Source organism: Lampris incognitus, chromosome 3, assembly GCF_029633865.1.
Source record: "Lampris incognitus isolate fLamInc1 chromosome 3, fLamInc1.hap2, whole genome shotgun sequence".
In the NCBI taxonomy this organism is placed as follows: domain Eukaryota; kingdom Metazoa; phylum Chordata; class Actinopteri; order Lampriformes; family Lampridae; genus Lampris; species Lampris incognitus.
The window spans coordinates 57,850,830-57,877,110 of NC_079213.1; the positions used below are offsets into that span (position 1 = coordinate 57,850,830).

Sequence of the window (26,281 nt, forward strand, 5' to 3'; positions counted from 1 at the left end):
GTTTATTGGATACCGAGTTGTATAGAGAACTCAGGAGCGTTGTCCTTGACAGTTAAAAAGGATAGATAGCGCTACACTTATCTTAACTGATCCTAACTGATCTCGATGAGCTCGAGTCAGTTGTTTTGTCAAACACACATCAGTGTCTGTCTCTATGTCTTATGGTCCCTTTTAATTTCTGTTTCCTTGTTCCTCTTGTGGTGATTGTCCCCCTATCGGAGAAGCAGTGCTGACTGGTTGTGTAGCTGATCAAACATGTGGAAGAGGGGGGCCGCCGAGTGGCGGCTATAAATACATAACCAAAACCCTGTGGCCTTGTCGCCTCACAGATCATCCAGTGGAAGGAGTTATAAGCAGGTCCTGATGGAGAACCTGAACTCCACATATGTCCAGGACACATCGACATGCAAATTCCCTGTGTTGGAGCCAAGCATGCCGACAGCACAGGTTTGAAAACAAAAATGATTGTTATTCCTCACAGAATAGATTCCAACGTATCATCACAGATTCAAACGTTGCATGTTGGAATGTGTATGACTTAATAGCGTGCTTTTAACATGCACTGTTGATGAAATGAAGGTGAAAAGGGCATGCTAAAATGTATATATAGCGCAAACACCTTTGCGCTCTATTTTCCATGCAAGCCCTGAGGATCAGGTGCCATATTCATTAAACATCTTCAGGCAAAAACAAGTTTCTAATGAGCTGATTTCTTAAAAATAATTTAAAGACTCCAATATTTTTTGTTTCAGAGTGATTCATTAAGCATTTAGCACCAAAACTAGCTCTTAAATCTGCAAAACCAGTGGTAGAGCAGTCCTACGTCATCACTTAGGACTCCTCCAAGGCCAAATCATAGAAGAAGAAGAAGAAGAAGAAGAAGAAGAAGAAGAAGAAGAAAGCCACTTTATTCTGTCTCTGTACGGTTGTTCGGTTACAATTAATTCATCCTCTGCATGTAACATCCTATTGTACAGGATGGGCTAGATACCCATCCTGTACAATAGGATGGGTATCTAGCCCATCCTGTTGTACAGGAGCAGCGGGCAGCTGCAGCACCCGGGGACCAACTCCACTGCTTCTTTCCATTGCCTTGCTCATAGCAGCCACTCACAGCAGTCTGCTGTTAGACTGGGCGGTGATCACAGGTCCAAAATTGCCTTTAATACTTTATTTCCTTTCATGGACAAGTTGTGCAAGAGGTAAAAGCTGGTCTTACATCCAATTTGGTTTTCGTTTGTTACAGTTATGACATCTAAGAGGCTCCATTAATTACCCGAACATATAGCCTATTTGATACCAAGTATTTTATTTTTGGTTCCATGTACGTGTAACCGGTTATTTTCTTGCCCGGTGCGGGATTCGATACGGGGTGTACTGCACCACAAGGCGACATCACTAACCGCTCGGCTAAAGGGTCAGACCCGTTAGCTAGGGACTAACGTGTCTTATTAGTAGTTTACATACGTAATCAGCTTATTAATAAACTAACTTTATTCAAGAATAAATTCTTTAATGGACATAATTTGCAACATAATGTGTACCTTCCACCTTTGTAATGTTCGTCTGCTCTTTGGGCTGGTATGAGAGTTGGCCTATAGGTGGCAACACTGTGTTAATCTTACGTGTCTGTGATCTACTAGACAAGAGAAGTAGAGTGATTGCGCCAACGTACAAGACATGTTCTGTACTGTGTCCCAGAGTTATAGGTAAAGCTTCATAAACCCACGTAACTGCATGATCATTTCAATATGGTGTCAGAACTGGACTCAGCGGCAACCAACAGAAGAAGAAAATAATAAATTTGAGGACGGAAAACTTCCACATTGAGACAGCTAGCTGGCTAACGTTGCTGCGGAGAAGTACCGTGCTAGCTACAATGGCAGAGGCAAAAGCTAATTTCCCGGCGATTCCAGTGCCGGAACGGATGGACCTGAAAGGAGGCGTATTCAACAACGTGACATTCTTTAGAGCACAATGGGAAAACTACCAGATGCAACGGGACTGAATGAAAAGGATGACAAAATCCGCGTGGCTACTCTGCTGACCGTGATGAGTAAGGAATGCCATGTGCTGCAACGGCACCTTCACAGGACAGATGTAGACAGACGCAAACCTGATAAGATTCTAGATGCACTTGAAAAGCACTTCGAGCCATCCAGGAATGAGATTTATGAGCGCTGTATATTCCATACCGCTCAGCAGAGCCAGTGTGAGTCAGCACTGCGCTGACTTGAGGAAGTTAGTGCACACCTGTGATTTTGGCGCTTTGAATGAGGAAATGATACGTGACAGGCTTGTCATTGGGACAAAAGACGTTGGCGCTCGCACGCACATGCTGAGGGAATCCAACCACACGCTAGCGACAGCCATAGATACTTTTGTGTCTATGGCTGTCCAGGCCTTTGGCTGTCCAGGCCTTTTGTCCTTGCATGTGACAAGTTTGATCAATACACCCATGGCAGGGAGAGCATTACAGTGCACAGCGACCACAAGCCACTGGAGGTGATCTTCAAAAAGTCCCTCCTCACAGCCCCCAAGAGGCCGTGAGGAGGCTCCAACGCTATCAGCTGCAGGTACAATACAAACCGGGCAAACTGCTGCATGTAGCGGATTTTCTCCCCAGAACGGCTCAACCAAATATGACACACACGCAAATGCAAACACCAGCCACAGTCTACGCCATGAGCCTGATTACAGAGGCCCTTGAAGGTGTGGATCACAGCAGCTGTACCAATATCTCCACAAAGACACTGGAGTCCATCAGAGCCGCCATGCTCAAAGATCCCTTATGTCAGGCTCTGTGTGCCCAAATCTCTGAAGGCTGGCCCATCTCTAAACGAGCAGTTGATCAAACACTGAGACCGTTTTGGACATTCAAGGACGAGCTAGCCATTGACAATGGACTGATATTCAAAGGTGACAGAGTGTTCATCCTAGAGCTACTACGCGATGGCTTCCTATCAAAGATTCCCTCAGGGCACTCTGGCATTGAAGGCAGTCCCAGGAAGGCACGGGACACAGTATTCTGGCCAGGAATAACGGAGGAGGTGAAGAAGTATGTGAGCAGATGTAGCACGTGCAACACCCTTCAGGGGAGACAGCAGAAGGAATCACTCAATCCCTATCATCTCCCCAAACTCCCACGGTCTAAGGTAGGCGTGGACCTATTCACCGTGAACCAATTACACTACCTCATCGACTACTACTCGGACTACTGGGAGCTGGATGAATTGGAGGACACCACAGCATCTATAGTCCATGGGCCAGAGCCCAAAATTTCCTATTTCGGTACACTCAAGGTGGCAAAACTTACTTATAATTTTTGAAAGGATCCATGTCTGTAGATGATATTTTGGTATGATAACAATTCCTGAGTGGCAGCTGTATCACAGTTATCAGCTCATGAAGTTAACCACCCGCTAAAGTAAATTGCATTTTAGACGCTGGTGCATATCCTGGTTTAGCCTCATGGTCAGGACATTTTTCAATGTTCTATAATATTGTCTTTGGTATCATTTTAAAGGGGACCTTCTTAGCTTTCATTCAAGCCCTGTTGTGGATATTTCTCACAAATATAGAGGTCACTTGAGCTCTTCAACCCGTCAATAACACACATCTTTCTGCAATGTTCGCCTAAACTATATACTTTCTTTTAGCCCTGTGGCATCTAGGAATATCAGGGACACAAAACACAAAAACTGGAATACTCACAGGACTGTAAAGATTCAGGAAATGTATAATATACCCATACTATTTCATTGTGTGAGGTGATTGTGAACCTTAAATTAGAAGGGCATTATTACTAAGAAACTAACTAGACCAAAGCCAGTTAGTCCATGGGTCAGACCAGATATCGATATCACCCAAGGTGACACAACTTCACTGGTGCCATTTTATTTGGTACACTAACAGAAGTAAAATAATACATGATAACCTTTCCAAATGAGCAGCTATTTCATTTTTCTTTCAGGAAACCTGTTTCTGTGCCTCTCACGATTGTGTATTTGCCCAGATTTTTACAAATATAGCATTTCAACACCCCTGGTACTGATTAGCCTAGCTTAAACTCTGGGACAGTTCTTAGTTGGCCAACAACCAAGGATAACCAGTACTGTGTACTTCCATTCATTGTGCTAAGCTAGGCTAACGTGCAGCCAGATAGCTTTCTACTAAACACATATAGAGGAAACTGGTATCTATCTTCTTGACTCACTCTGGAGAAGATTGTAAGCTAATTTCCCATAATGTTAGCATGTTCTTTTAATGTATATGTTAATATGATTAGTTAAAGTGGCTACGAGGAACTTTCATCTTGTGTTGATTTTAGCGGCCTCATGTGGACAAAATACAGCTGTTGCATAGCAACTAGGTAATGTATCTATTTGTGGCTATGTAAGATAAATAATGGTAATATGACGCTGGTGAAGCAAAGTAAACTTTGTTTTAGTAGTGTTCATACACCTAAGTTACATGTATTTGTTTGTATGTGGCAGGTGAAAACTGACTGAATATGGCCACTGGTGAACAAGCAAGTTTTTACCCAATACCAAAGCGCCCACGGGTGGAGTGCATTATCCACTGTTCTGATGATACAGATAAGCTGGTTTCACTACAAAGTGTCGACTCATGGAGAACTCTGCTCAGGGCAGCTCAGATACCAAATCATGCACCAGTTTTGAAACTGGAAAAAGACATTCCTGAGGGACAGATTCCAGCAATCTACTACCACAGAAAGTGTCGCAGTATCTTCACTATGAAGCAAATTCTTGATGGCCTCCTTGCAAAAGAAAAGAAAAGTTGTGTCTCTGCTGAAGAGAAACAATCTAAGAGAGTAGCTCGACATGCTCCAAGTACATCTAGGACTTATGATGCAGAGTGCATATTTTGTCAGAAAAACAGCAAATATTCCAAGAGACAGAATACGAGAGAAGTACTGGTGCAGTGTCGAGAACTGCGAGCTGATGCAAAGATCAGGAGTGCAGCCACAAAGAAAAGGGACAGCAGAATCCTTGCCATTGTGAGTAGAGACCTTGTAGCAGCTGAAGGGCACTACCACAGGTCATGCTATAGACTTTACACCAAAGAAGAGGTTTCCAAAGGAGAAGTTGCCGGCAACGAAGATGATGATGCTGCAGCCCAGTATGAAGCTGCTGTGAATAACGCATACAATGAGCTGTTCCTCTTCATCAGGATGGAGCTTTTGGGCAATCCTCAAGTGATGACAATGACTGATCTCTCTTCTAGACTGGTAGCTTCAATGAACTCCCAAGGCATTGCCCAAGTCAAGGAATCAACCAAGAAGCACATAAGGCGAAACCTGGAGAGTGAGTTTGCTGGAGCCTTGCAGATATTCGCTAATGAGAAAGGAAAATTCCTCCTCTATCCCGATAACTTGTCCATGAGGGAACTTGCCAAAGAAAATCAGTCTCTCGAAAGGGAGCTGCAGACCCTGAAAAGTGTCAGTGCACAAGATGTTATAGCCAAAGCAGCCATCAAATTGAGAGCAGACATTAAAAGTCAAGATGTTCCTCAAACCTGGCCGCCTGAAGTCAAACCAGAAGCAGAATGTCCTACCATTCCAGAGTCGCTCATTATCTTCCTGTACTCTCTACTCACAGGCTCAAATGATCCTGATCATCCATACCAGAGAGTGCAGTGCCTTCTGCAGTCATTTGGCCATGACATAGTATATGCAGTGACATGTGGAAATACCAAGCCTTCCAAGCACATTGTTCTGCCATTCAGTGTCAAATCGTTGACAGGAAATGTAGTTGATAAACATCCTCAACCGACTTGGTCAAAGTGTGTCCTATTTACAGATGGAAGAGATCAACACTGCCCTATGTCTCCAGAAAATCTCATCATCAGGGAGTGGCATTGCCCTTCCAGCTAACATCCATCCTGGCATATTCACAACTTTAGCCTGGGACAATATCGACCGTCTTGAAGAAACTGTCAGTGGTGAGGGAACATCTCACAGAGTCAATGGGATTGCTGTGCAAGCAAAGCCAGTCAACCCACTTCCTGTCCAACCCATGCCCACTGTTCCCAAAACAAAGAAGAGAAGCATTGATGGACCCCCACCAATGTTACCAACTTACAATGCTGGACAACGGGTAGGGCCACCACAAAGCAAAAAGTCAGATGCCGATACTGCAGCCAATACTAAGCTTGCCAGAGAGAAAAACCTTCTTTGGGTCCTAGCACGCATGTCACAACAAGAAGAACAGTCAGTCAGCAGCTGGACAGGCTTCAACATCCTGACTCGAGGAGAGATGACGGTCATCCCCGACAATATAGGCTATCTGCCTACCATCAATGCTCCAGCGACACAAATGTCTACTGTCAACGAGGTGCTTAACCAGTCACTGAGCATCATGCAGTGCTTAGGCCTGAGGAAGATTGTCTGTGTCTTTGACCAAGCCCTGTATGCGAAGGCTGTCGAGATCACATGGAAACACCATGACAAGTTCCATGATATCATCGTTAGGCTTGGGGTATTCCACACCATCTGCACACTGCTGGCAATAATAGGAAAACGTTTCCAAGATGCTGGACTCAAAGACCTCTGCATTGAGTCTGGCATGATTGCAGAAGGCTCAATTGCTGGTGTTATGGATGGCCGCAAGTACAACAGGGCAGTGCGACTACACAAGCTCCTGTATGAGGCTCTCATGCGACTGACCTTGAATGGTTTCCTGTCCCGGTTGGAAGAAACTCACAGGAATGACATGGTTCACCTGAATGAGACACTGAAGACCATTGACAGCCTTGGGAAAGAAGTATCACAACATGCTTTGAAGGAGGTCCTCGAGAACAGCTCTTGTACACGCATCATGGATCTATTTGAAGTCTACCGTGAGTTCCTTAGAGGTGGAAACGGCAGCCTCTCGAACTTCTGGATGTCCTATTTGGACATGGTTGAAATCTTGTTGGGGCTCATCCGAGCATCCAGAGAGGGAGACTGAATGCTACACTTGGCTAGCATTCGAGCAATGATCCCATGGTGCTTTGGTTATGACAGGATGAATTATGCACGCTACCTCCCCTACTACTACGCCCAGATGTCTGAGCTGCCCATCACACACCCAGATGTGTACACAGAATTCATGGAAGGAGGCTTCTCAGTCCAACTGGGCTCCACCAATCCCTTTGGCCGAATCCCTGTTGACCAAGCTATAGAAGAAACGGTGAACAAAGACACCAAAAACAGCTGGAGGGACAAAGGGATTCAGCTTGAAGCCAGGAGCTGTGACCAAATATTATCTCACAGCTGAGTATAGAAGCATGTACCTCAGACAGCTGAGAGACCTGACAGGTCAAGGCAGGTGCAAATGGTCTCATCCAGATCTACAGAGTCCAAGGATCAAGAGAGATGAAGCAGATGTCCAGTCTCTCATGGACCTTATGGAGAATAACTGGCTCAATCCTATGTCCCCTGATGACATTGATTTGGTTAGCCTCTCCACTGGCAACATGGCTCCACCTGATGTGACCATAGATCTCTTGAGAGCTCTTGAGAAAGGAGAAGAGGCCTACCAAGCATTCCAGCAAACAAGGTTAGATGCAGACCCACCACCTGTGAAATTCCACGACAAGATGACCAAGCAAAGTCTGAAAACATTCTCCAATGTCAGCACAAAACAAGCTCATGGAAAGAAAGCACAGGATGTGGTTCTGAAGGCAGATAGAAACCTTTTCAGTCACATGATCCTGGTGGCTGAAAGCAGGAAGGTGAATCTGAAGGATGTCCTTGCCTACCCATTGGGCCCACTACCATGGGCACTGGCAAATGCTGATGGGTCCTTACGAAAAACAAACAAGGCTGCACTTGCCAGAGAGCTTGAAAAGAATGCATCTCCTGCAGAAGACATCCCAATCCCATCTACTTCCATCATTGATGGGATGAGCCTGGTCCAAAAAATGAATGGCAACAACAAAACCTTTGCACAGGTGGCAGAGTCAGCCTTGACCCAGGTCCTCCATGAGGGAGCACAGAGTGGGAGGATTGATGTTGTTTTTGATGTCTATCACCAGACTTCGATCAAAGATGCTGAACGACTGAACCGGGGTGGAGACATCACTCTCCAGTACAAGAATCTTGCAGGGGGACACCACGTCCAGCAGTGGAGAAAATTTCTGTGCAGTTCCTCCAACAAGACCAGTCTCATCAAGTTTCTGGTGGAAGAGTGGAAACTCCCACGATACAGAGCTATGCTGCATGGCAAGGTGTTGTACATGACCTGTGAGGAAACCTGCTACAAGTTGACAGAAGATGGGTGTGAGGAAGCAGCAGAACTGCACTCCACACATGAAGAAGCTGACACCCGTCTGCTCCTGCATGCATTGCATGCAGCAAATGCGGGCTCAAAGTCAGTTATCATCACAGCTGAGGACACTGATGTCATGGTGCTTTGTCTTGGCTTCCAGAAGGACATCACCTGTCCCATCTACCAGAAGTGTGGGACTCAGAACCGCACACGGTTTGTCGACATCACCAAACTGGCAAGTTCACTTGGAGACAGCATCTGTGACAGCCTAATTGGCTTACATGCCTTCACAGGCTGCGACACTGTCAGTACATTCGCTGGTCGAGGGAAGCTGAATGCCCTGAAGATAGTGAGAAAGCACACTTCCTGCCAAGAGACTTTTAGTCAACTGGGACAGACATGGAATGTGAGTGATGAGCTGTTCCAGAAAATTGAGCAGTTCACCTGTCGGATGTATGTTGCTAATAGCAGCACTGCTGAGGTGAACAAACTGCGTTACCAGCTCTTCTGCACCAAAAGGGGAGAGGTTGAGTCCAGCCAGCTGCCACCATGTAGAGACTGTCTCTTTATGCATGTTCAACGAGCCAACTACCAGGCAGCAATATGGAAGTGCTGTCTGCAGGCTAACCCTGTGGTGCCAAGCCCTACTGAGTATGGATGGACAGACGATGAAGGCAAGCTGGCCATTTACTGGATGCGCTCCCCACCTGCACCAGATGTGGTCTTGGAAATGCTAACATGCAAGTGTGTGCATTCATGCAAAATGCCAAGCTGCATGTGCCTGTCAAATGGACTTCCATGCACAGACATGTGCAGGTTACAGACCTGCAGTAACCAAAAACAGCAGGATGGTCCAGAACTGGACTTTGAACTTGGGGAGTCAGATGATGAGAGAAACAAGCAGTTTGATGAATGACAGTGTGATGATTCTGATGGTATTACTGTGGTAGTAGTCTATTGATGCACAGGATGTTGATTCTGGACTTGGTTACCCAGAGCTTGATAACAATAATGTAACCATATTCACATATACCCATTACCCTACCCATTACCATTACATATACCCACTAATGATATGGGATTACATGTATCATTGACTAAGTATATGTAAATGTCAATGTTGTTTAAAATATTAAAATAGTTCATTACCTCACTATGGTATTCCTTTTTATCATGTATTTTGATTGTGTATTTAAACAAATGTATAGAGACCAGTTTGTGACCTAACTGGCTTTGGTCTAGTTCTCATTTAAGGCTCACAGTCACCTCACACAATGAAATAGTATGGGTATATTATACATTTTCTGAATCTTTACAGTCCTGTGAGTATTACAGTTTTTGTGTTTTGTGTCCCTGATATTCCTAGATGCCACAGGGCTAAAAGAAAGTATATAGTTTAGGCGAAAATTGCAGAAAGATGTGTGTTATTGACGGGTTGAAGAGCTCAAGTGACCTCTATATTTGTGAGAAATATCCACAACAGGGCTTGAATGAAAGCTAAGAAGGTCCCCTTTAAAATGATACCAAAGACAATATTATAGAACATTGAAAAATGTCCTGACCATGAGGCTAAACCAGGATATGCACCAGCGTCTAAAATGCAATTTAGTTTAGCGGGTGGTTAACTTCATGAGCTGATAACTGTGATACAGCTGCCACTCAGGAATGGTTATCATACCAAAATATCATCTACAGACATGGATCCTTTCAAAAATTATAAGTAAGTTTTGCCACCTTGAGTGTACCGAAATATCGTCTGGCCCATGGACTACTACTGTCATCGATCGCTGCAAACAGCACTTTAGCCGTTATGGCATCCCTCACACTGTCATCTCAGACAACGCCCCCCCCCCCCCCCCCCTGGACTTGACTTTCAGACCTTCTCAAATGACTGGGACTTCCGACACGTAACATCATCACCATACCACAGCCAAAACAATGCCAAGGCGGATTCAGCTGTCAAAATAGCCAAAGCAATGTGAAAACCAGATAATAACATCTCAAGCTATGTGATGAAAACCAACATTTTTATTTCCCAGTTATAACATGTCAAGCTGTGATGAAAACCAACATTTTTATTTCCCGGTTATAACATGTCAAGCTGTGATGAAAATCAGTTAATAACATCTCAAGCTGTGATGAAAATCAGTTATAACATCTCAAGCTATGTGATGAAAACCAACATTTTTATTTCCCAGTTATCACATGTCAAGCTGTGATGAAAACCCAACATTTTTATTTCCCAGTTATAACATGTCAAGCTGTGATGAAAATCAGTTATAACATGTCAAGCTGATGAAAATCAACATTTCTTTGCAAACATATTGAGTCAGGTTTGAGCAGGAGACTGTTGCCTCGGGTTTTTGATGAACTTACTGAAGCAGCCTGGTGTGTAAGATTGTGTCAGAACAAACCGGCTGCTGCGGGTGGCAGTTTCACATTGTGTGCGTTGTCCTCTGGGATTTGGCATGTTTATTGAATGTTGGACCAACAACAGTAGGTGACAACAACAGTTTTGTTCTCAGCGCTGGTCCTTCACTGCTGATTTCCTTGATAAGGATGTCGCCATCCATTTGTTCTGATGACGGATCTTGGAGCAGTGGCAGCTCACGGGTCACGTGAGGAGAAGGGTTATGTGGGAATGCGGCTGCGCAAATATTCCAACACAGCATCTGTTCCCTTGGCAACGATGGCTGCTCTTGGAGCCCGGAAGGGGTTCCCTTGTAGACTAAGACACCTGGAGAAGACAGACAATGGCTTTCATTTGTTATTTTCTCTTCTTTTCAAACGTTCTCTTCCCACAGTCAGCCTCGGCATTCAGAATAGGACAGACTACCAGGTCCAGAGTAAGGTCTGCAACACAGTCCACAACCCCCACATCAGATGTATCTGTGTGTGTGTGTGTGTGTGTGTGTGTGTGTGTGTGTGTGTGTGTGTGTGTGTGTGTGTGTGTGTGTGTGTGTGTGTGTGTGTGTGTGTGTGTGTGTGTGGATGTATATCAAACCTTAGGTTGGTACACAGTCCCAGCTCAGGAGGTATGTTTAGCAGGTCATTGTTTGAGAGATCCAGAGTTGAGAGATTGACCAGTTGCCTTAAACGGCAAGGGTCTATCCCGCCCACCTGATTGTCACTGAGCAACACCGTCTCCAGGGAAACTACCTGATACAGAACATCAGGGAAATACTTGAACCTACGACAACCAGCAAGAAAAACAGTAAGGAAACATTAGGAGAGTGACAGAATGTTTGGCCATGATCATTTCTGAACGCTTAACTGACAAGCTAACTGATGACTATATTAAGTAGCTAACTGACTGTACAGCACACAGCAGGCCTAGTTCTGACCAGCCACCAAGCCATTATCCAAGACTGTACAGCACACAGCAGGCCTGGTTCTGACCAGCCACCCAGCCATTATCCAAGACTGTACAGCACACAGCAGGCCTGGTTCTGACCACCCACCCACCCAGCCATTATCCAAGACTGTACAGCACACAGCAGGCCTAGTTCTGACCACCCACCCAGCCATTATCCAAGCCTGTACAGTACACAGCAGGCCTGGTTCTGACCACCCACCCAGCCACTATCCAAGACTGTACAGCACAAAGCAGGCCTAGTTCTGACCACCCACCCAGCCATTATCCAAGATTGTGCAGCACACATCAGGCCTGGTTCTGACCACCCAGCCAGCCAACCACTATCCAGACTGTACAGCACACGGCAGGCCTGGTTCTGACCAGCCACCCAGCCATTATCCAAGACTGTACAGCACACAGCAAGCCTAGTTCTGACCACCCACCCACCCACTATCCAAGACTGTACAGCACACAACAGGCCTAGTTCTGACCACCCACCCAGCCACTATCCAAGACTGTACAGCACACAGCAGGCCTAGTTCTGACCAACCACCCAACCACTATCTAAGACTGTGCAGCACATAGCAGGCCTAGTTCTGACCACCCACCCAGCCACTATCCAGACTGTACAGCACACAGCAGGCCTAGTTCTGACCACCCACCCACCCAGCCATTATCCAAGACTGTGCAGCACACAGCAAGCCTAGTTCTGACCACCCACCCAGCCATTATCCAAGACTGTGCAGCACACAGCAGGCCTGGTTCTGACCACCCAGCCAGCCAGCCACTATCCAAGACTGTACAGCAGGCCTGGTTCTGACCACCCACCCAGCCAATATCCAAGACTGTACAGCACACAGCAAGCCTAGTTCTGACCACCCACCCAGCCACTATCCAAGACTGTACAGCGCACAGAAGGCCTAGGTCTGACCACCCACCCAGCCATTATCCAAGACTGTATAGCACACAGCAGGCCTAGTTCTGACCACCCACCCACCCAGCCATTATTCAAGACTGTACAGCACACAGCAAGCCTAGTTCTGACCACCCACCCATCCACTATCCAAGACTGTACAGCACACAACAGGCCTAGTTCTGACCACCCACCCAGCCACTATCCAAGACTGTACAGCACACAGCAGGCCTAGTTCTGACCACCCACCCAACCACTATCTAAGACTGTGCAGCACACAGCAGGCCTAGTTCTGACCACCCACCCAGCCACTATCCAAGACTGTACAGCACACAGCAGGCCTAGTTCTGACCACCCACCCAGCCACTATACAGACTGTACAGCACACAGCAGGCCTAGTTCTGACCACCCACTCACCCAGCCATTATCCAAGACTGTGCAGCACACAGCAAGCCTAGTTCTGACCACCCACCCAGCCATTATCCAAGTCTGTACAGCACACAGCAGGCCTGGTTCTGACCACCCAGCCAGCCAGCCACTATCCAAGACTGTACAGCAGGCCTGGTTCTGACCACCCACCCAGCCAATATCCAAGACTGTACAGCACACAGCAAGCCTAGTTCTGACCACCCACCCAGCCATTATCCAAGACTGTACAGCACACAGCAGGCCTAGTTCTGACCACCCACCCAGCCACTATCCAAGACTGTACAGCACACAGCAGGCCTGGTTCTGACCACCCACCCAGCCATTATCCAAGCCGCTTTATCCGAATTCGGATTGCGGGGATGCTGGAGACTATCCCAGCAGTCACTGGGCGGCAGCTGGGGAGACACCCTGGACAGGCCGCCAGGCCATCACAGGGCCATCATTATTATTATCATTATCATTGGTATTATTATTATTGTTGTTGATTATTGCTATTATAATATTAAATATATCTTTATTTATATTTATATAATACCAAATTATTTAATAATTCTGACCATGAAGTTAAAAAGGTAAACTATCTCAATAAATACTACAGCACTCCTCACATTATTAATTCGTTCTTGAACAAAATTTTCTTCAGCTTGGTGACAAATACCCAAGAAATACAAGATAAGTACAAATACCAGGACAGCCGTCGATTTTCTGTAGTCGCCACTGGAATGTTCTGGGTAAGATACTCCAATTGTTCCACACAACACATATTAAGCCTCCTGATATCAAAGTATCAAGAAAACATCCAAAATTACCGTTATTAAAGACGAACACTGTCTACAGGACATCTTCATCACTTCACTGTTTATAACCCCTCTCTTCTACTGAATGTCTTCATCACTTCACTGTCTATAACCCTCTCTTCTACTGGACATCTTCATCACTTCACTGTCTACAATCCCTCTCTTCTACTTGATGTCTTCATCACTTCACTGTCTATAATCCCTCTCTTCTACTGGATGTCTTCATCACTTCACTGTCTATAATCCCTATTTTCTACTGAACGTCTTCATCGATTCACTGTCTATAATCCCTCTCTTCTACTGGACGTCTTCATCACTTCACTGTCTATAACCCCTTTCTTCTACTGGACATCTTCATCACTTCACTGTCTATAACCCCTCTCTTCTACTGGACATCTTCATCACTTCACTGTCTACAATCCCTCTCTTCTACTGGATGTCTTCATCCCTTCACTGTCTACAATCCCTCTCTTCTACTGGACGTATTCATCACTTCACTGTCTATCATCCCTCTCTTCTACTGGACATCGTCACCACTTCACCGTCTACAATCCCTCTCTTCTACTGGACGTCTTCATCGATTCACTGTCTATAATCCCTCTCTTCTACTGGATGTCTTCATCACTTCACTGTCTATAATCCCTATTTTCTACTGCACGTCTTCATCGATTCACTGTCTATAATCCCTCTCTTCTACTGGACGTCTTCATCACTTCACTGTCTATAACCCCTCTCTTCTACTCGACATCTTCATCACTTCACTGTCTATAACCCCTCTCTTCTACTCGACATCTTCATCACTTCACTGTCTACAATCGCTCTCTTCTACTGGATGTCTTCATCACTTCACTGTCTACAATTCCTCTCTTCTACTGGACGTCTTCATCACTTCACTGTCTATAACCCCTCTCTTCTACTGGATGTCTTCGTCACTTCACTGTCTATAATCCCTATTTTCTACTGGACGACTTCATCGATTCACTGTCTATAATCCCTCTCTTCTACTGGATGTCTTCATCACTTCACTGTCTATAATCCCTATTTTCTACCGCAAGTCTTCATCACTCCACTGTCTATAATCCCTGTCTTCTACTGGACGTCTTCATCACCTCACTGTCTATCATCCCTCTCGTCTACTGGACATCTTCATCACTCCACTGTCTATAACCCCTCTCTTCTACTGGACATCTTCATCACTTCACTGTCTATAACCCCTCTCTTCTACTGGACATCTTCATCACTTCACTGTCTACAATCCCTCTCTTCTACTGGATGTCTTCATCACTTCACTGTCTACAATTCCTCTCTTCTACTGGATGTCTTCATCACTTCACTGTCTACAATCCCTCTCTTCTACTGGACGTTTTCATCACTTCACTGACTTCACTGTCTACAATCCCTCTCTTCTACTGGATGTATTCATCACTTCACTGTCTATCATCCCTCTCTTCTACTGGACATCGTCACCACTTCACTGTCTACAATCCCTCTCTTCTACTGGACGTCTTCATCGATTCACTGTCTATAATCCCTCTCTTCTACTGGACGTCTTCATCACTTCACTGTCTATAATCCCTATTTTCTACTGCACGTCTTCATCGATTCACTGTCTATAATCCCTCTCTTCTACTGGACGTCTTCATCACTTCACTGTCTATCATCCCTCTCGTCTACTGGACATCTTCATCACTCCACTGTCTATAATCCCTGTCTTCTACTGGATGTCTTCATCACTTCACTGTCTATCATCCCTCTCGTCTACTGGACATCTTCATCACTCCACTGTCTATAATCCCTGTCTTCTACTGGACGTCTTCATCACTTAACTGTCTTTAATCCCTCTCTTCTACTGGACATCTTCATCACTTCACTGTCTATTATCCCTCTCTTGTACTGGACGTCTTCATCACTTCACTGTCTATTATCCCTCTCTTGTACTGGACGTCTTCATCACTTCACTGTCTATCATCCCTCTCGTCTACTGGACATCTTCATCACTCCACTGTCTATAACCCCTCTCTTCTACTGGACATCTTCATCACTTCACTGTCTATAACCCCTCTCTTCTACTGGACATCTTCATCACTTCACTGTCTACAATCCCTCTCTTCTACTGGATGTCTTCATCACTTCACTGTCTACAATTCCTCTCTTCTACTGGATGTCTTCATCACTTCACTGTCTATAATCCCTCTCTTCTACTGGACGTCTTCATCACGTCACTGTGTACAATCCCTCTCTTCTACTGGACGTTTTCATCACTTCACTGACTTCACTGTCTACAATCCCTCTCTTCTACTGGATGTATTCATCACTTCACTGTCTATCATCCCTCTCTTCTACTGGACATCGTCACCACTTCACTGTCTACAATCCCTCTCTTCTACTGGACGTCTTCATCGATTCACTGTCTATAATCCCTCTCTTCTACTGGACGTCTTCATCACTTCACTGTCTATAATCCCTATTTTCTACTGCACGTCTTCATCGATTCACTGTCTATAATCCCTCTCTTCTACTGGACGTCTTCATCACTTCACTGTCTATCATCCCTCTCGTCTACTGGACATCTTCATCACTCCACTGTCTATAATCCCTGTCTTCTACTGGATGTCTTCATCACTTCACTGTCTATCATCCCTCTCGTCTACTGGACATCTTCATCACTCCACTGTCTATAATCCCTGTCTTCTACTGGACGTCTTCATCACTTAACTGTCTTTAATCCCTCTCTTCTACTGGACATCTTCATCACTTCACTGTCTATTATCCCTCTCTTGTACTGGACGTCTTCATCACTTCACTGTCTATAACCCCTCTCTTCTACTGAATGTCTTCATCACTTCACTGTCTATAACCCTCTCTTCTACTCCTCTCCAGGTATGGATGGCCGCTGGTTCAGAGAGGAACTTATCCGCCTTTTGACAGGTTTTGTTTTTAGTTCTGCTGGTTGTCCACACACCATCCTGACAACAAACCAAGGGCTGAAGTGGGGGTGCCGGTTTAGTCGCTGACGACCCGACGGTTGCAGTTTAACGTCGTACCCAGGACTTGCATATGTTGCCTTCCAGTAAATAAACAGTTGTCACTTTATGATACTTTCTCAGCTCTTAAATATATTTCTGTAATGCTGTTAAATTACTTTTATTGCTATAAATAATAAATAAATGAATAATGCTACATAATAAATTGAACACTTTAAATGGAAGATCCCCATCCCCCCACCACCACCCACCCTGTGATTGACATCGGCCAATTCTGATTCAGGTGATTGGACCCAAAACCCCTGATCAGAGCATCCCTATAAGTCTATTTACACAAGTCTTTTTTTATACAATTATACAAGTCTATTTACATACACAAGTCTGTGATGGTTGTCAGACCTTTATCCTTCCTGTAAGTAAAGGCTTGATCAGATTGGGATGGAATAAAATAATGATTGAAACAAATAGAAGAATGGACAGAAATTTCGGTTCTGAGACCACTCTTAATTTGATTCAAACTTTTAATTGTGTTTTGCAGGACAAAACCATCTTCCAGCAGATGCAATGGATAATCCTTTGTGGAAAACAGAAGAGCTTACAGAGAAGTGTTCCTGGCTGTATGAAACTCAGCTGCAGCCACTTGGGTGTAGCAGAGACACACTTGTGTGAGGGAACTGATCCTGACAGTAAATTACGGCTCTGGCATTGGCCGCCACATAATAATGTTGGAAAACTGGAGGGGATAAACCCTCCAGTTTCTTAGACTTTTGTAAATAAGTCTTGGACATACAATGGGTTTCATAACCCCAAACGAACGGCATTGTTATTGAATCACGTTTTGAAAAGAATGACATCCATCCATCCATTATCCAAACTGCTTATCCTGCTCTCAGGGCCACGGGGATGCTGGAGCCTATCCCAGCAGTCATTGGGCAGCAGACGGGGAGACACCCTGGACAATGAAAGCTTAAATGGAATACTTTGAAACAAATACAGAAACCCGGGGAGCAACACCATAATAATCACTTTTACACGGCCTGTAAGTTAAAGTGACAAAGATGTCCATGAATCAATATTTTTCTTCAGCTGGTCTGAGTACAAAAGTTATTCTTAAACAAAAGCTTAGGACGTACAGGAGTAGACAAGTCCAAGTAAGAGAACTGGTCTTTGACATTTCAAAAGGCAGAGATTCAAGAAAAAGAAGATCCAAATTTTTTGTAAGAGGACTGAATACACTTTTCCTCCAGGTAACGGCATACCCAGAGAACCTACCAGAACATCTGATTAGAGAAACCCTCTCATGACACCCCCTATAATAAAACCCCTCGATACCCCCTATAATCAAGCTGGTAGAATTCAGATCTGGTATTAAACTGAAAACATTATGAAAGCATCCAAAGGAGTTGAATCAAGTGCAACTGGACTTGGTATATATATCCGTGAAGACGTTTCGCCTCTCATCCAAGAGGCTTCCTCAGTTCGTGCCTTTCTGACTAGACCAAGCTAGTCTGACTGGCTGGTGATGAAACTCAGATATTTATCCTCTTTGGAGTCGTTATCAGAGCTATTGATGTCCATGGCTCTTTGTGTTCCGATGTTTAGCAACGCCCGTCATTATCAGAGGTATTGATATGCATGGCTCTTTTGTGTTCCGATGTTTAGCCACGCCTGTCGTTATCAGAGCTATTGATGTGCATGGCTCTTTTGTGTACTGATGTTTAGCGGCGACGGTCGTTGGGGGTGTTAGTTTCGACTTCGTTAGTGCTCCATTCAGTGGTCATGAGTCATTGGAGCCGTTAGTGACCGACTGTTGTTCTTGGAGGCTAGGCTTCTTGAGTCTCCTGGGTAGAGATGAAAGGACGGCATTGTAAGTGGGAGATAGGTGGTGTCGCAGACCTCCTCCTCTGTTGAGGGATGGTTTTTCCAGTTTCACATAGATGGCTTCCTTCACCCCTCTTTCAAACCATCTATCTTCCCTGTCGAAAATGTGTACGTTGCTGTCCTCAAAGGAGTGTGTCTTCTCCTTTAGGTGTAGATAGACTGCTGAGTCTTGTCCTGAGGAGTTTGGCCTTCTGTGTTGGGCCATCCGTTTGCGTAGTGGTTGTTTGGTTTCTCCTATGTATAGGTCAGTGCAATCCTCATTGCATTGTACAGCATACACCAGATTGCTTACCCAAAAAAGCAACCTGGTGTATGCTGTACTTTGATCAGAAGGCTTAACATGGGCTTCTTGTGGGCGTCTAGGTGGCATAGCGGTCTATTCCGTTGCCTACCAACATGGGGATTTCCAGTTCGAATCCCCGTGTTACCTCCGGCTTGGTCGGGCATCCCTACAGACACAATTGGCTGTGTCTGCGGGTGAGAAGCCGGATGTGAGTATGTGTCCTGGTCGCTGCACTATCACCTCTTCTGGTTGGTTGGGACGCCTGTTCGGCGAGAGGGGGAACTGGGGGGAATAGTGTGATCCTCCCACGCGCGATGTCCCCCTGGTGAAACTCTTCACTGTCAAGTGAAAAGAAGCAGCTGGTGACTCCACATGTATCGGAGGAGACATGTGGTAGTCTGCGGCCCTCCCCGGATCAGCAGAGACCAGGATGACTCGGAAGAGTGGGGTAATTGGCCAAGTACAATTGGGGGAAAAAAGGGGGAGGAAAAAAATGTGTTTCTTGTAAAAATAAAACACCAGCAGATATTTTAGATGAGACAAAACCTTCCTTCTCTTCACGTGACTTCCCATACCCTCTACTTTGCCATACCCTCTACATTCCCATACCCTCTACTTTCCCGTCCCTTCTACATTCCCACGCCCTCTACAGTCCCATACCCTCTATGTTCCCATACCCTCTACATTCCCATGCCCTCTACAGTCCCATACCCTCTATGTTCCCATACCCTCTACATTCCCATGCCCTCTACAGTCCCATACCCTCTACGTTCCCACACCCTCTACATTCCCACACCCTCTACATTCCCATGCTCTCTACATTCCCATACCCTCTACGTTCCCTTACCCTCTACGTTCCAAGTAACAAAGGTTAATGTCCCGACATCAGAGGTATTCTTAATCATTCCCACCACTGCAAACATATCAAACAAATATAACACAAAGAATAGGCTTGGCAAATTTGAATAAAATTTGGAACATTCCCCAGTCTGGCACAAATATACCCAATCCCCCCCAAAGCTAAACAGGTTGACCATACCCCTGTCTTCTTAAGGAAACGACAAGGCAATAATGTGGGTTAACCACACTGACCCTCACCAGCAAAACCATTTTGGTAACCCTCTCAATATTTTAGCTTGTAATGCTCAGGTAAAGAATAGTAGCCTGTGCTTCATCACCCTTTCAATTTGAGAAGAAAAAAATAAAGGAACAAAACTGTATATCAGACCATTGAGTTAGCAACAATCATGCAGCTTACACATCTGTAGCTTTTACCAGCTGCATTTGTTTGTAGAATCAGCTGCAGGGTAAGGAGTCTGCAAAATGCTTGGGATCCTCCATTGATGTACTCAAACTTTTGGATGAGTGCTTTACCCCAGACCATCAACTAAGAAACGTATTCGACAGGAACACAGTCAAATTAGCTACAGCTGCACGCCAAATGTTCAGCAGGTTATTTCATCCCACAACACAAGCATCATGACCAAGGCACAGACACCCTCAATGCAGCCAAACACCACCAACTGCAACTGCCATGCTAAGGCATCGTGCCCTCTTGAAGGAAAATGCCAGACAGAGGGAGTCATCTACCAGGCATCGGTGACTATACAAGACAACTGCAATGTGGACACTTATGTTGGACTAACAGAGGGCCCTTTTAAAATGAGGTTTAACGCCTATATGAGTAGCTTCAGAAATGCAACGGCCTTGAGCTGCCACATTTGGTCATTGGTAGACAAGAATTTTAGTTACTCTATCTCATGGAAAATCCTTACTAAAAGCAATGCATATTCAACTAACAGCAAAAGATGTAACCTGTGCTTAGCAGAGACGTATTTTATTATTTGCAGACCAGATATGTCCACCTTGAACAGTAGAAATGAACTGGCCACCAGCTGTAGACACCGAAAAAATACCTGCTTTGTAATTATAAATAAGCCATTGTCTTTATTATTCCCCTCCCACAAGACGATACACATGTGATGACCTTTATTAGATGTTATATTTTTATATTTTAACTGTCTGCTCTTCCAACTGTGCTCCAGCACCACTCCACCATATGATTTACGTAAAGTACCCCGCTGGATGTTGCCCTGTTATATTTTACATGTAGGCTTTGTCAACAGTGCTCCGGCCCTTTAAGTCCTTGCTTTTTCAAAACAAGCCCCAACCCCTCCCACATTGGTTGTAATGTTTCTGATGTTATTTTTCAAATGTTTTCTATCCTCCCATTGGTTGCCGTGCACTGTAAATAGGCGGTATGGCGCGGGACAGCATAGTATTTATGCGCTGTGTTTTTTCTTTGTTGTTTAGCCACCTTGGCAGCTGATGAGCACGTGATGCACAAAACAGGCTTGTACTGCAATGTATTAAAGTTTTTTTTTCCTACATCTATCTTAATATAAATGTAAAACACACACACACACACAAGGTTATGGATAAAAAGAAGAGATCAGCTTGACTGAAGAAAGATCACAGCAGGAAACAGTGTGTTGCTTGCCTGTTACTACTGAGCACAACGGACCGCAGTCTGGTCAGGTTCTTCATGTCAGATGGCAGCTCATCCAGCTTGTTGTTCCTGACAGAAACACACAACAACACACAGTCACCACACTAACACAAACTCAGTCCCTTCATCTAGTTCAACATTCACACAAGTGTGTAAAAAAGACCCCAACTGTCCAACCTAGCCTCCTCAAATGGTTTAACATAGTACTGCTGTTTGTTTAACAGGTTACTGATGTTTTTTTAACATGTTACTGGTGTTTGTTTAACATGTTACTGGTGCTTATTTAATGGGTTACTGGTGTTTGTTTAACATGTTACTGGTGCTTATTTAACGGGTTACTGGTGTTTGTTTAACGGGTTACTGGTGTTTGTTTAACATGTTACTGGTGTTTGTTTAACAGGCTCCTGGTTTTTGTTTAACATGTTACTGGTGCTTATTTAACGGGTTAATGGTCTTTGTTTAACATGTTATTGGTGTTTGTTTAACATGTTACTGGTGTTTGTTTCACATGTTACTGGTGTTTGTTTAACATGTTATTGGTGTTTGTTTAACATGTTACTGGCGCTTATTTAACGGGTTACTTGTATTTGTTTAACAGGTTATTGGTGTTTGTTTAACATGTTACTGGTGTTTGTTTTAAAGGTGAATTGTGTTTGTTTAACAGGTTACTGGTGTTTGTTTTAAAGGTTAATGGTGTTTGTTTAACAGGTTACTGGTGTTTGTTTAGCATGTTACTGGTGTTTGTTTACGATGTTATTGGTGTTTGTTTAACAGGTTACTTGTGTTTGTTTAACATGTTACTTGTGCTTGTTTAACGGGTTACTGGTGTTTGTTTAACATGTTACTGGTGTTTGTTTAACAGGTTAATGGTGTTTGTCTAACATGTTACTGGTGCTTATTTAACGGGTTACTGGTGCTTATTTAACGGGTTACTGGTGTTTGTTTAACATGTTACTGGTGTTTGTTTAACATGTTATTAGTGTTTGTTTAACATGTTACAGGTGCTTATTTAACGGGTTAATGGTGTTTGTTTAACAGGTTACTGGTGTTTGTTTTAAAGGTTAATGGTGTTTGTTTAACAGGTTACTTGTGTTTGCTTTACATGTTACTGGTGTTTGTTTAACAGGTTCCTGGTTTTATGTTTAACATGTTACTGGTGCTTATTTAACGGGTTACTGGTGTTTGTTTAACATGTTACTGGTGTTTGTTTAACATGTTATTAGTGTTTGTTTAACATGTTACAGGTGCTTATTTAACGGGTTAATGGTGTTTGTTTAACAGGTTACTGGTGTTTGTTTAACAGGTTACTTGTGTTTGCTTTACATGTTACTGGTGTTTGTTTAACAGGTTCCTGGTTTTATGTTTAACATGTTACTGGTGCTTATTTAACGGGTTAATGGTCTTTGTTTAACATGTTATTGGTGTTTGTTTAACATGTTACTGGTGTTTGTTTCACATGTTACTGGTGCTTATTTAACGGGTTACTGGTGTTTGTTTAACATGTTACTGGTGTTTGTTTCACATTTTACCGGTGCTTATTTAACGGGTTACTGGTGTTTGTTTAACAGGTTACTGGTGTTTGTTTTAAAGGTTAATGGTGTTTGTTTAACAGGTTACTTGTGTTTGTTTTACATGTTACTGGTGTTTGTTTTAACATGTTACTGGTGCTCATTTAACGTGTTAATGGTCTTTGTTTAACATGTTATTGGTGTTTGTTTAACATGTTATTGGTGTTTGTTTCACATGTTACTGGTGCTTATTTAACGGGTTACTGGTGTTTGTTTAATATCTTACTGGTGTTTGTTTAACAGGTGAATGGTGTTTGTTTAACAGGTTACTGGTGTTTGTTTAACATGTTACTGGCGCTTATTTAACGGGTTACCGGTGTTTGTTTAACATGTTACTGGTGTTTGTTTAGCATGTTACTGGTGTTTAATCAACAGGTTACTGGTGTTTGTTCAACATGTTATTGGTGTTTGTTTAACATGTTACTGGTGTTTGCTTAACAGGTTACCGGTGTTTGTTTTACAGGTAACTGGTGTTTGTTCAATATGTTACTTATGTTTATTCAACAGGTTACTGGTGTTTGTTTAATGGTTTACTTGTCTTTGTTTTAAAGGTTAATGGTGTTTGTTTAACAGGTTACTGGTGTTTGTTTTACAGGTTACTGGTGTTTATTTTAATGGTCAATGGTGTTTGTTCAACATGTTATTGGTGTTTGTTTAACATGTTACTGTTGCTTATTTAACGGGTTACTGGTGTTTGTTCAACATGTTATTGGTGTTTGTTTAACATGTTACTGTTGCTTATTTAACGAGTTACTGGTGTTTCTTTAACAGGTTACTGATATTTGTTTAATATCTTACTGGTGTTTGTTTTAAAGGTGAATGGTGTTTGTTTAACAGGTTACTGGTGTTTGTTTTAAAGGTTAATGGTGCTTGTTTAACAGGTTACTGGTGTTTGTTTAACAGGTTACTGCTGTTTGTTTAACAGGTTACTGGTGTTTGTTTTACAGGTTACTGGTGTTTGTTTAACAGGTTACTGGTGTTTATTTTAAAGGTTAATGGTGTTTGTTTAACAGGTTACTGGTGTTTATTTTAAAGGTTAATGGTGTTTGTTTAATATGTTACTGGTGCTTATTTAACGAGTTACTGGTGTTTGTTTAACATGTTACTGGTGCTTATTTAACGGGTTAATGGTCTTTGTTTAACATGTTATTGGTGTTTGTTTAACATGTTACTGGTGTTTGTTTCACATGTTACAGGTGCTTATTTAACGGGTTAATGGTGTTTGTTTAACAGGTTAACGGTGTTTGTTTTAAAGGTTAATGGTGTTTGTTTAACAGGTTACTTGTGTTTGTTTTACATGTTACTGGTGTTTGTTTAACAGGTTCCTGGTTTTTGTTTAACATGTTACTGGTGCTTATTTAACGGGTTACTGGTGTTTGTTTAACATGTTACCGGTGTTTGTTTCACATGTTACTGGTGCTTATTTAACGGGTTACTGGTATTTGTTTAATATCTTACTGGTGTTTGTTTTAAAGGTGAATGGTGTTTGTTTAACAGGTTACTGGTGTTTTTTTTAGCATGTTACTGGTGTTTGTTTAACAGGTTACTGGTGTTTGTTTAACATGTTACTGGTGCTTATTTAACGGGTTACTGGTGTTTGTTTAACATGTTACTGGTGTTTGTTTAACAGGTTAATGGTGTTTGTCTAACATGTTACTGGTGCTTATTTAACGGGTTACTGGTGTTTGTTTAACATGTTACTGGTGCTTATTTAACGGGTTACTGGTATTTGTTTAATATCTTACTGATGTTTGTTTTAAAGGTGAATGGTGTTTGTTTAACAGGTTACTGGTGTTTGTTTAGCATGTTACTGGTGTTTGTTTAACAGGTTACCGGTGTTTGTTTTACAGGTAACTGGTGTTTGTTCAATATGTTACTTATGTTTATTCAACAGGTTACTGGTGTTTGTTTAATGGTTTACTTGTCTTTGTTTTAAAGGTTAATGGTGCTTGTTTAACAGGTTACTGGTGTTTGTTTAACAGGTTACTGGTGTTTGTTTTAAAGGTGAATTGTGTTTGTTTAACAGGTTACTGGTGTTTGTTTTAAAGGTTAATGGTGTTTGTTTAACAGGTTACTGGTGTTTGTTTAGCATGTTACTGGTGTTTGTTTACGATGTTATTGGTGTTTGTTTAACAGGTTACTTGTGTTTGTTTAACATGTTACTTGTGCTTGTTTAACGGGTTACTGGTGTTTGTTTAACATGTTACTGGTGTTTGTTTAACAGGTTAATGGTGTTTGTCTAACATGTTACTGGTGCTTATTTAACGGGTTACTGGTGCTTATTTAACGGGTTACTGGTGTTTGTTTAACATGTTACTGGTGTTTGTTTAACATGTTATTAGTGTTTGTTTAACATGTTACAGGTGCTTATTTAACGGGTTAATGGTGTTTGTTTAACAGGTTACTGGTGTTTGTTTTAAAGGTTAATGGTGTTTGTTTAACAGGTTACTTGTGTTTGCTTTACATGTTACTGGTGTTTGTTTAACAGGTTCCTGGTTTTATGTTTAACATGTTACTGGTGCTTATTTAACGGGTTACTGGTGTTTGTTTAACATGTTACTGGTGTTTGTTTAACATGTTATTAGTGTTTGTTTAACATGTTACAGGTGCTTATTTAACGGGTTAATGGTCTTTGTTTAACAGGTTACTGGTGTTTGTTTTAAAGGTTAATGGTGTTTGTTTAACAGGTTACTTGTGTTTGCTTTACATGTTACTGGTGTTTGTTTAACAGGTTCCTGGTTTTATGTTTAACATGTTACTGGTGCTTATTTAACGGGTTAATGGTCTTTGTTTAACATGTTATTGGTGTTTGTTTAACATGTTACTGGTGTTTGTTTCACATGTTACTGGTGCTTATTTAACGGGTTACTGGTGTTTGTTTAACATGTTACTGGTGTTTGTTTCACATTTTACCGGTGCTTATTTAACGGGTTACTGGTGTTTGTTTAACAGGTTACTGGTGTTTGTTTTAAAGGTTAATGGTGTTTGTTTCACATTTTACCGGTGCTTATTTAACGGGTTACTGGTGTTTGTTTAATATCTTACTGGTGTTTGTTTAACAGGTGAATGGTGTTTGTTTAACAGGTTACTGGTGTTTGTTTAACATGTTACTGGCGCTTATTTAACGGGTTACCGGTGTTTGTTTAACATGTTACTGGTGTTTGTTTTAAAGGTTAATGGTGTTTGTTTAACAGGTTACTTGTGTTTGTTTTACATGTTACTGGTGTTTGTTTTAACATGTTACTGGTGCTCATTTAACGTGTTAATGGTCTTTGTTTAACATGTTACT

General features: G+C 42.9%; 1 protein-coding gene across 2 annotated transcripts in view; it reads right to left on the reverse strand.

Annotated features, from left to right (window-relative positions):
- Positions 1 to 10,291: 10,291 nt before the first annotated feature.
- lrrc40 (leucine rich repeat containing 40) overlaps positions 10,292 to 26,281 on the reverse strand; it is a 174,023-nt gene continuing 158,033 nt past the window's right edge. For both annotated transcript variants that reach the window (XM_056275813.1, XM_056275812.1), the window contains 3 exons: positions 21,416 to 21,493; positions 11,278 to 11,463; positions 10,292 to 11,010 (listed from right to left, as the gene is read on the reverse strand). In XM_056275813.1, coding sequence (XP_056131788.1) covers positions 10,905 to 11,010; positions 11,278 to 11,463; positions 21,416 to 21,493 — 370 coding nt within the window. In that variant the 3' untranslated portion in view covers positions 10,292 to 10,904. The remainder of the gene's footprint in view (positions 11,011 to 11,277; positions 11,464 to 21,415; positions 21,494 to 26,281) is intronic.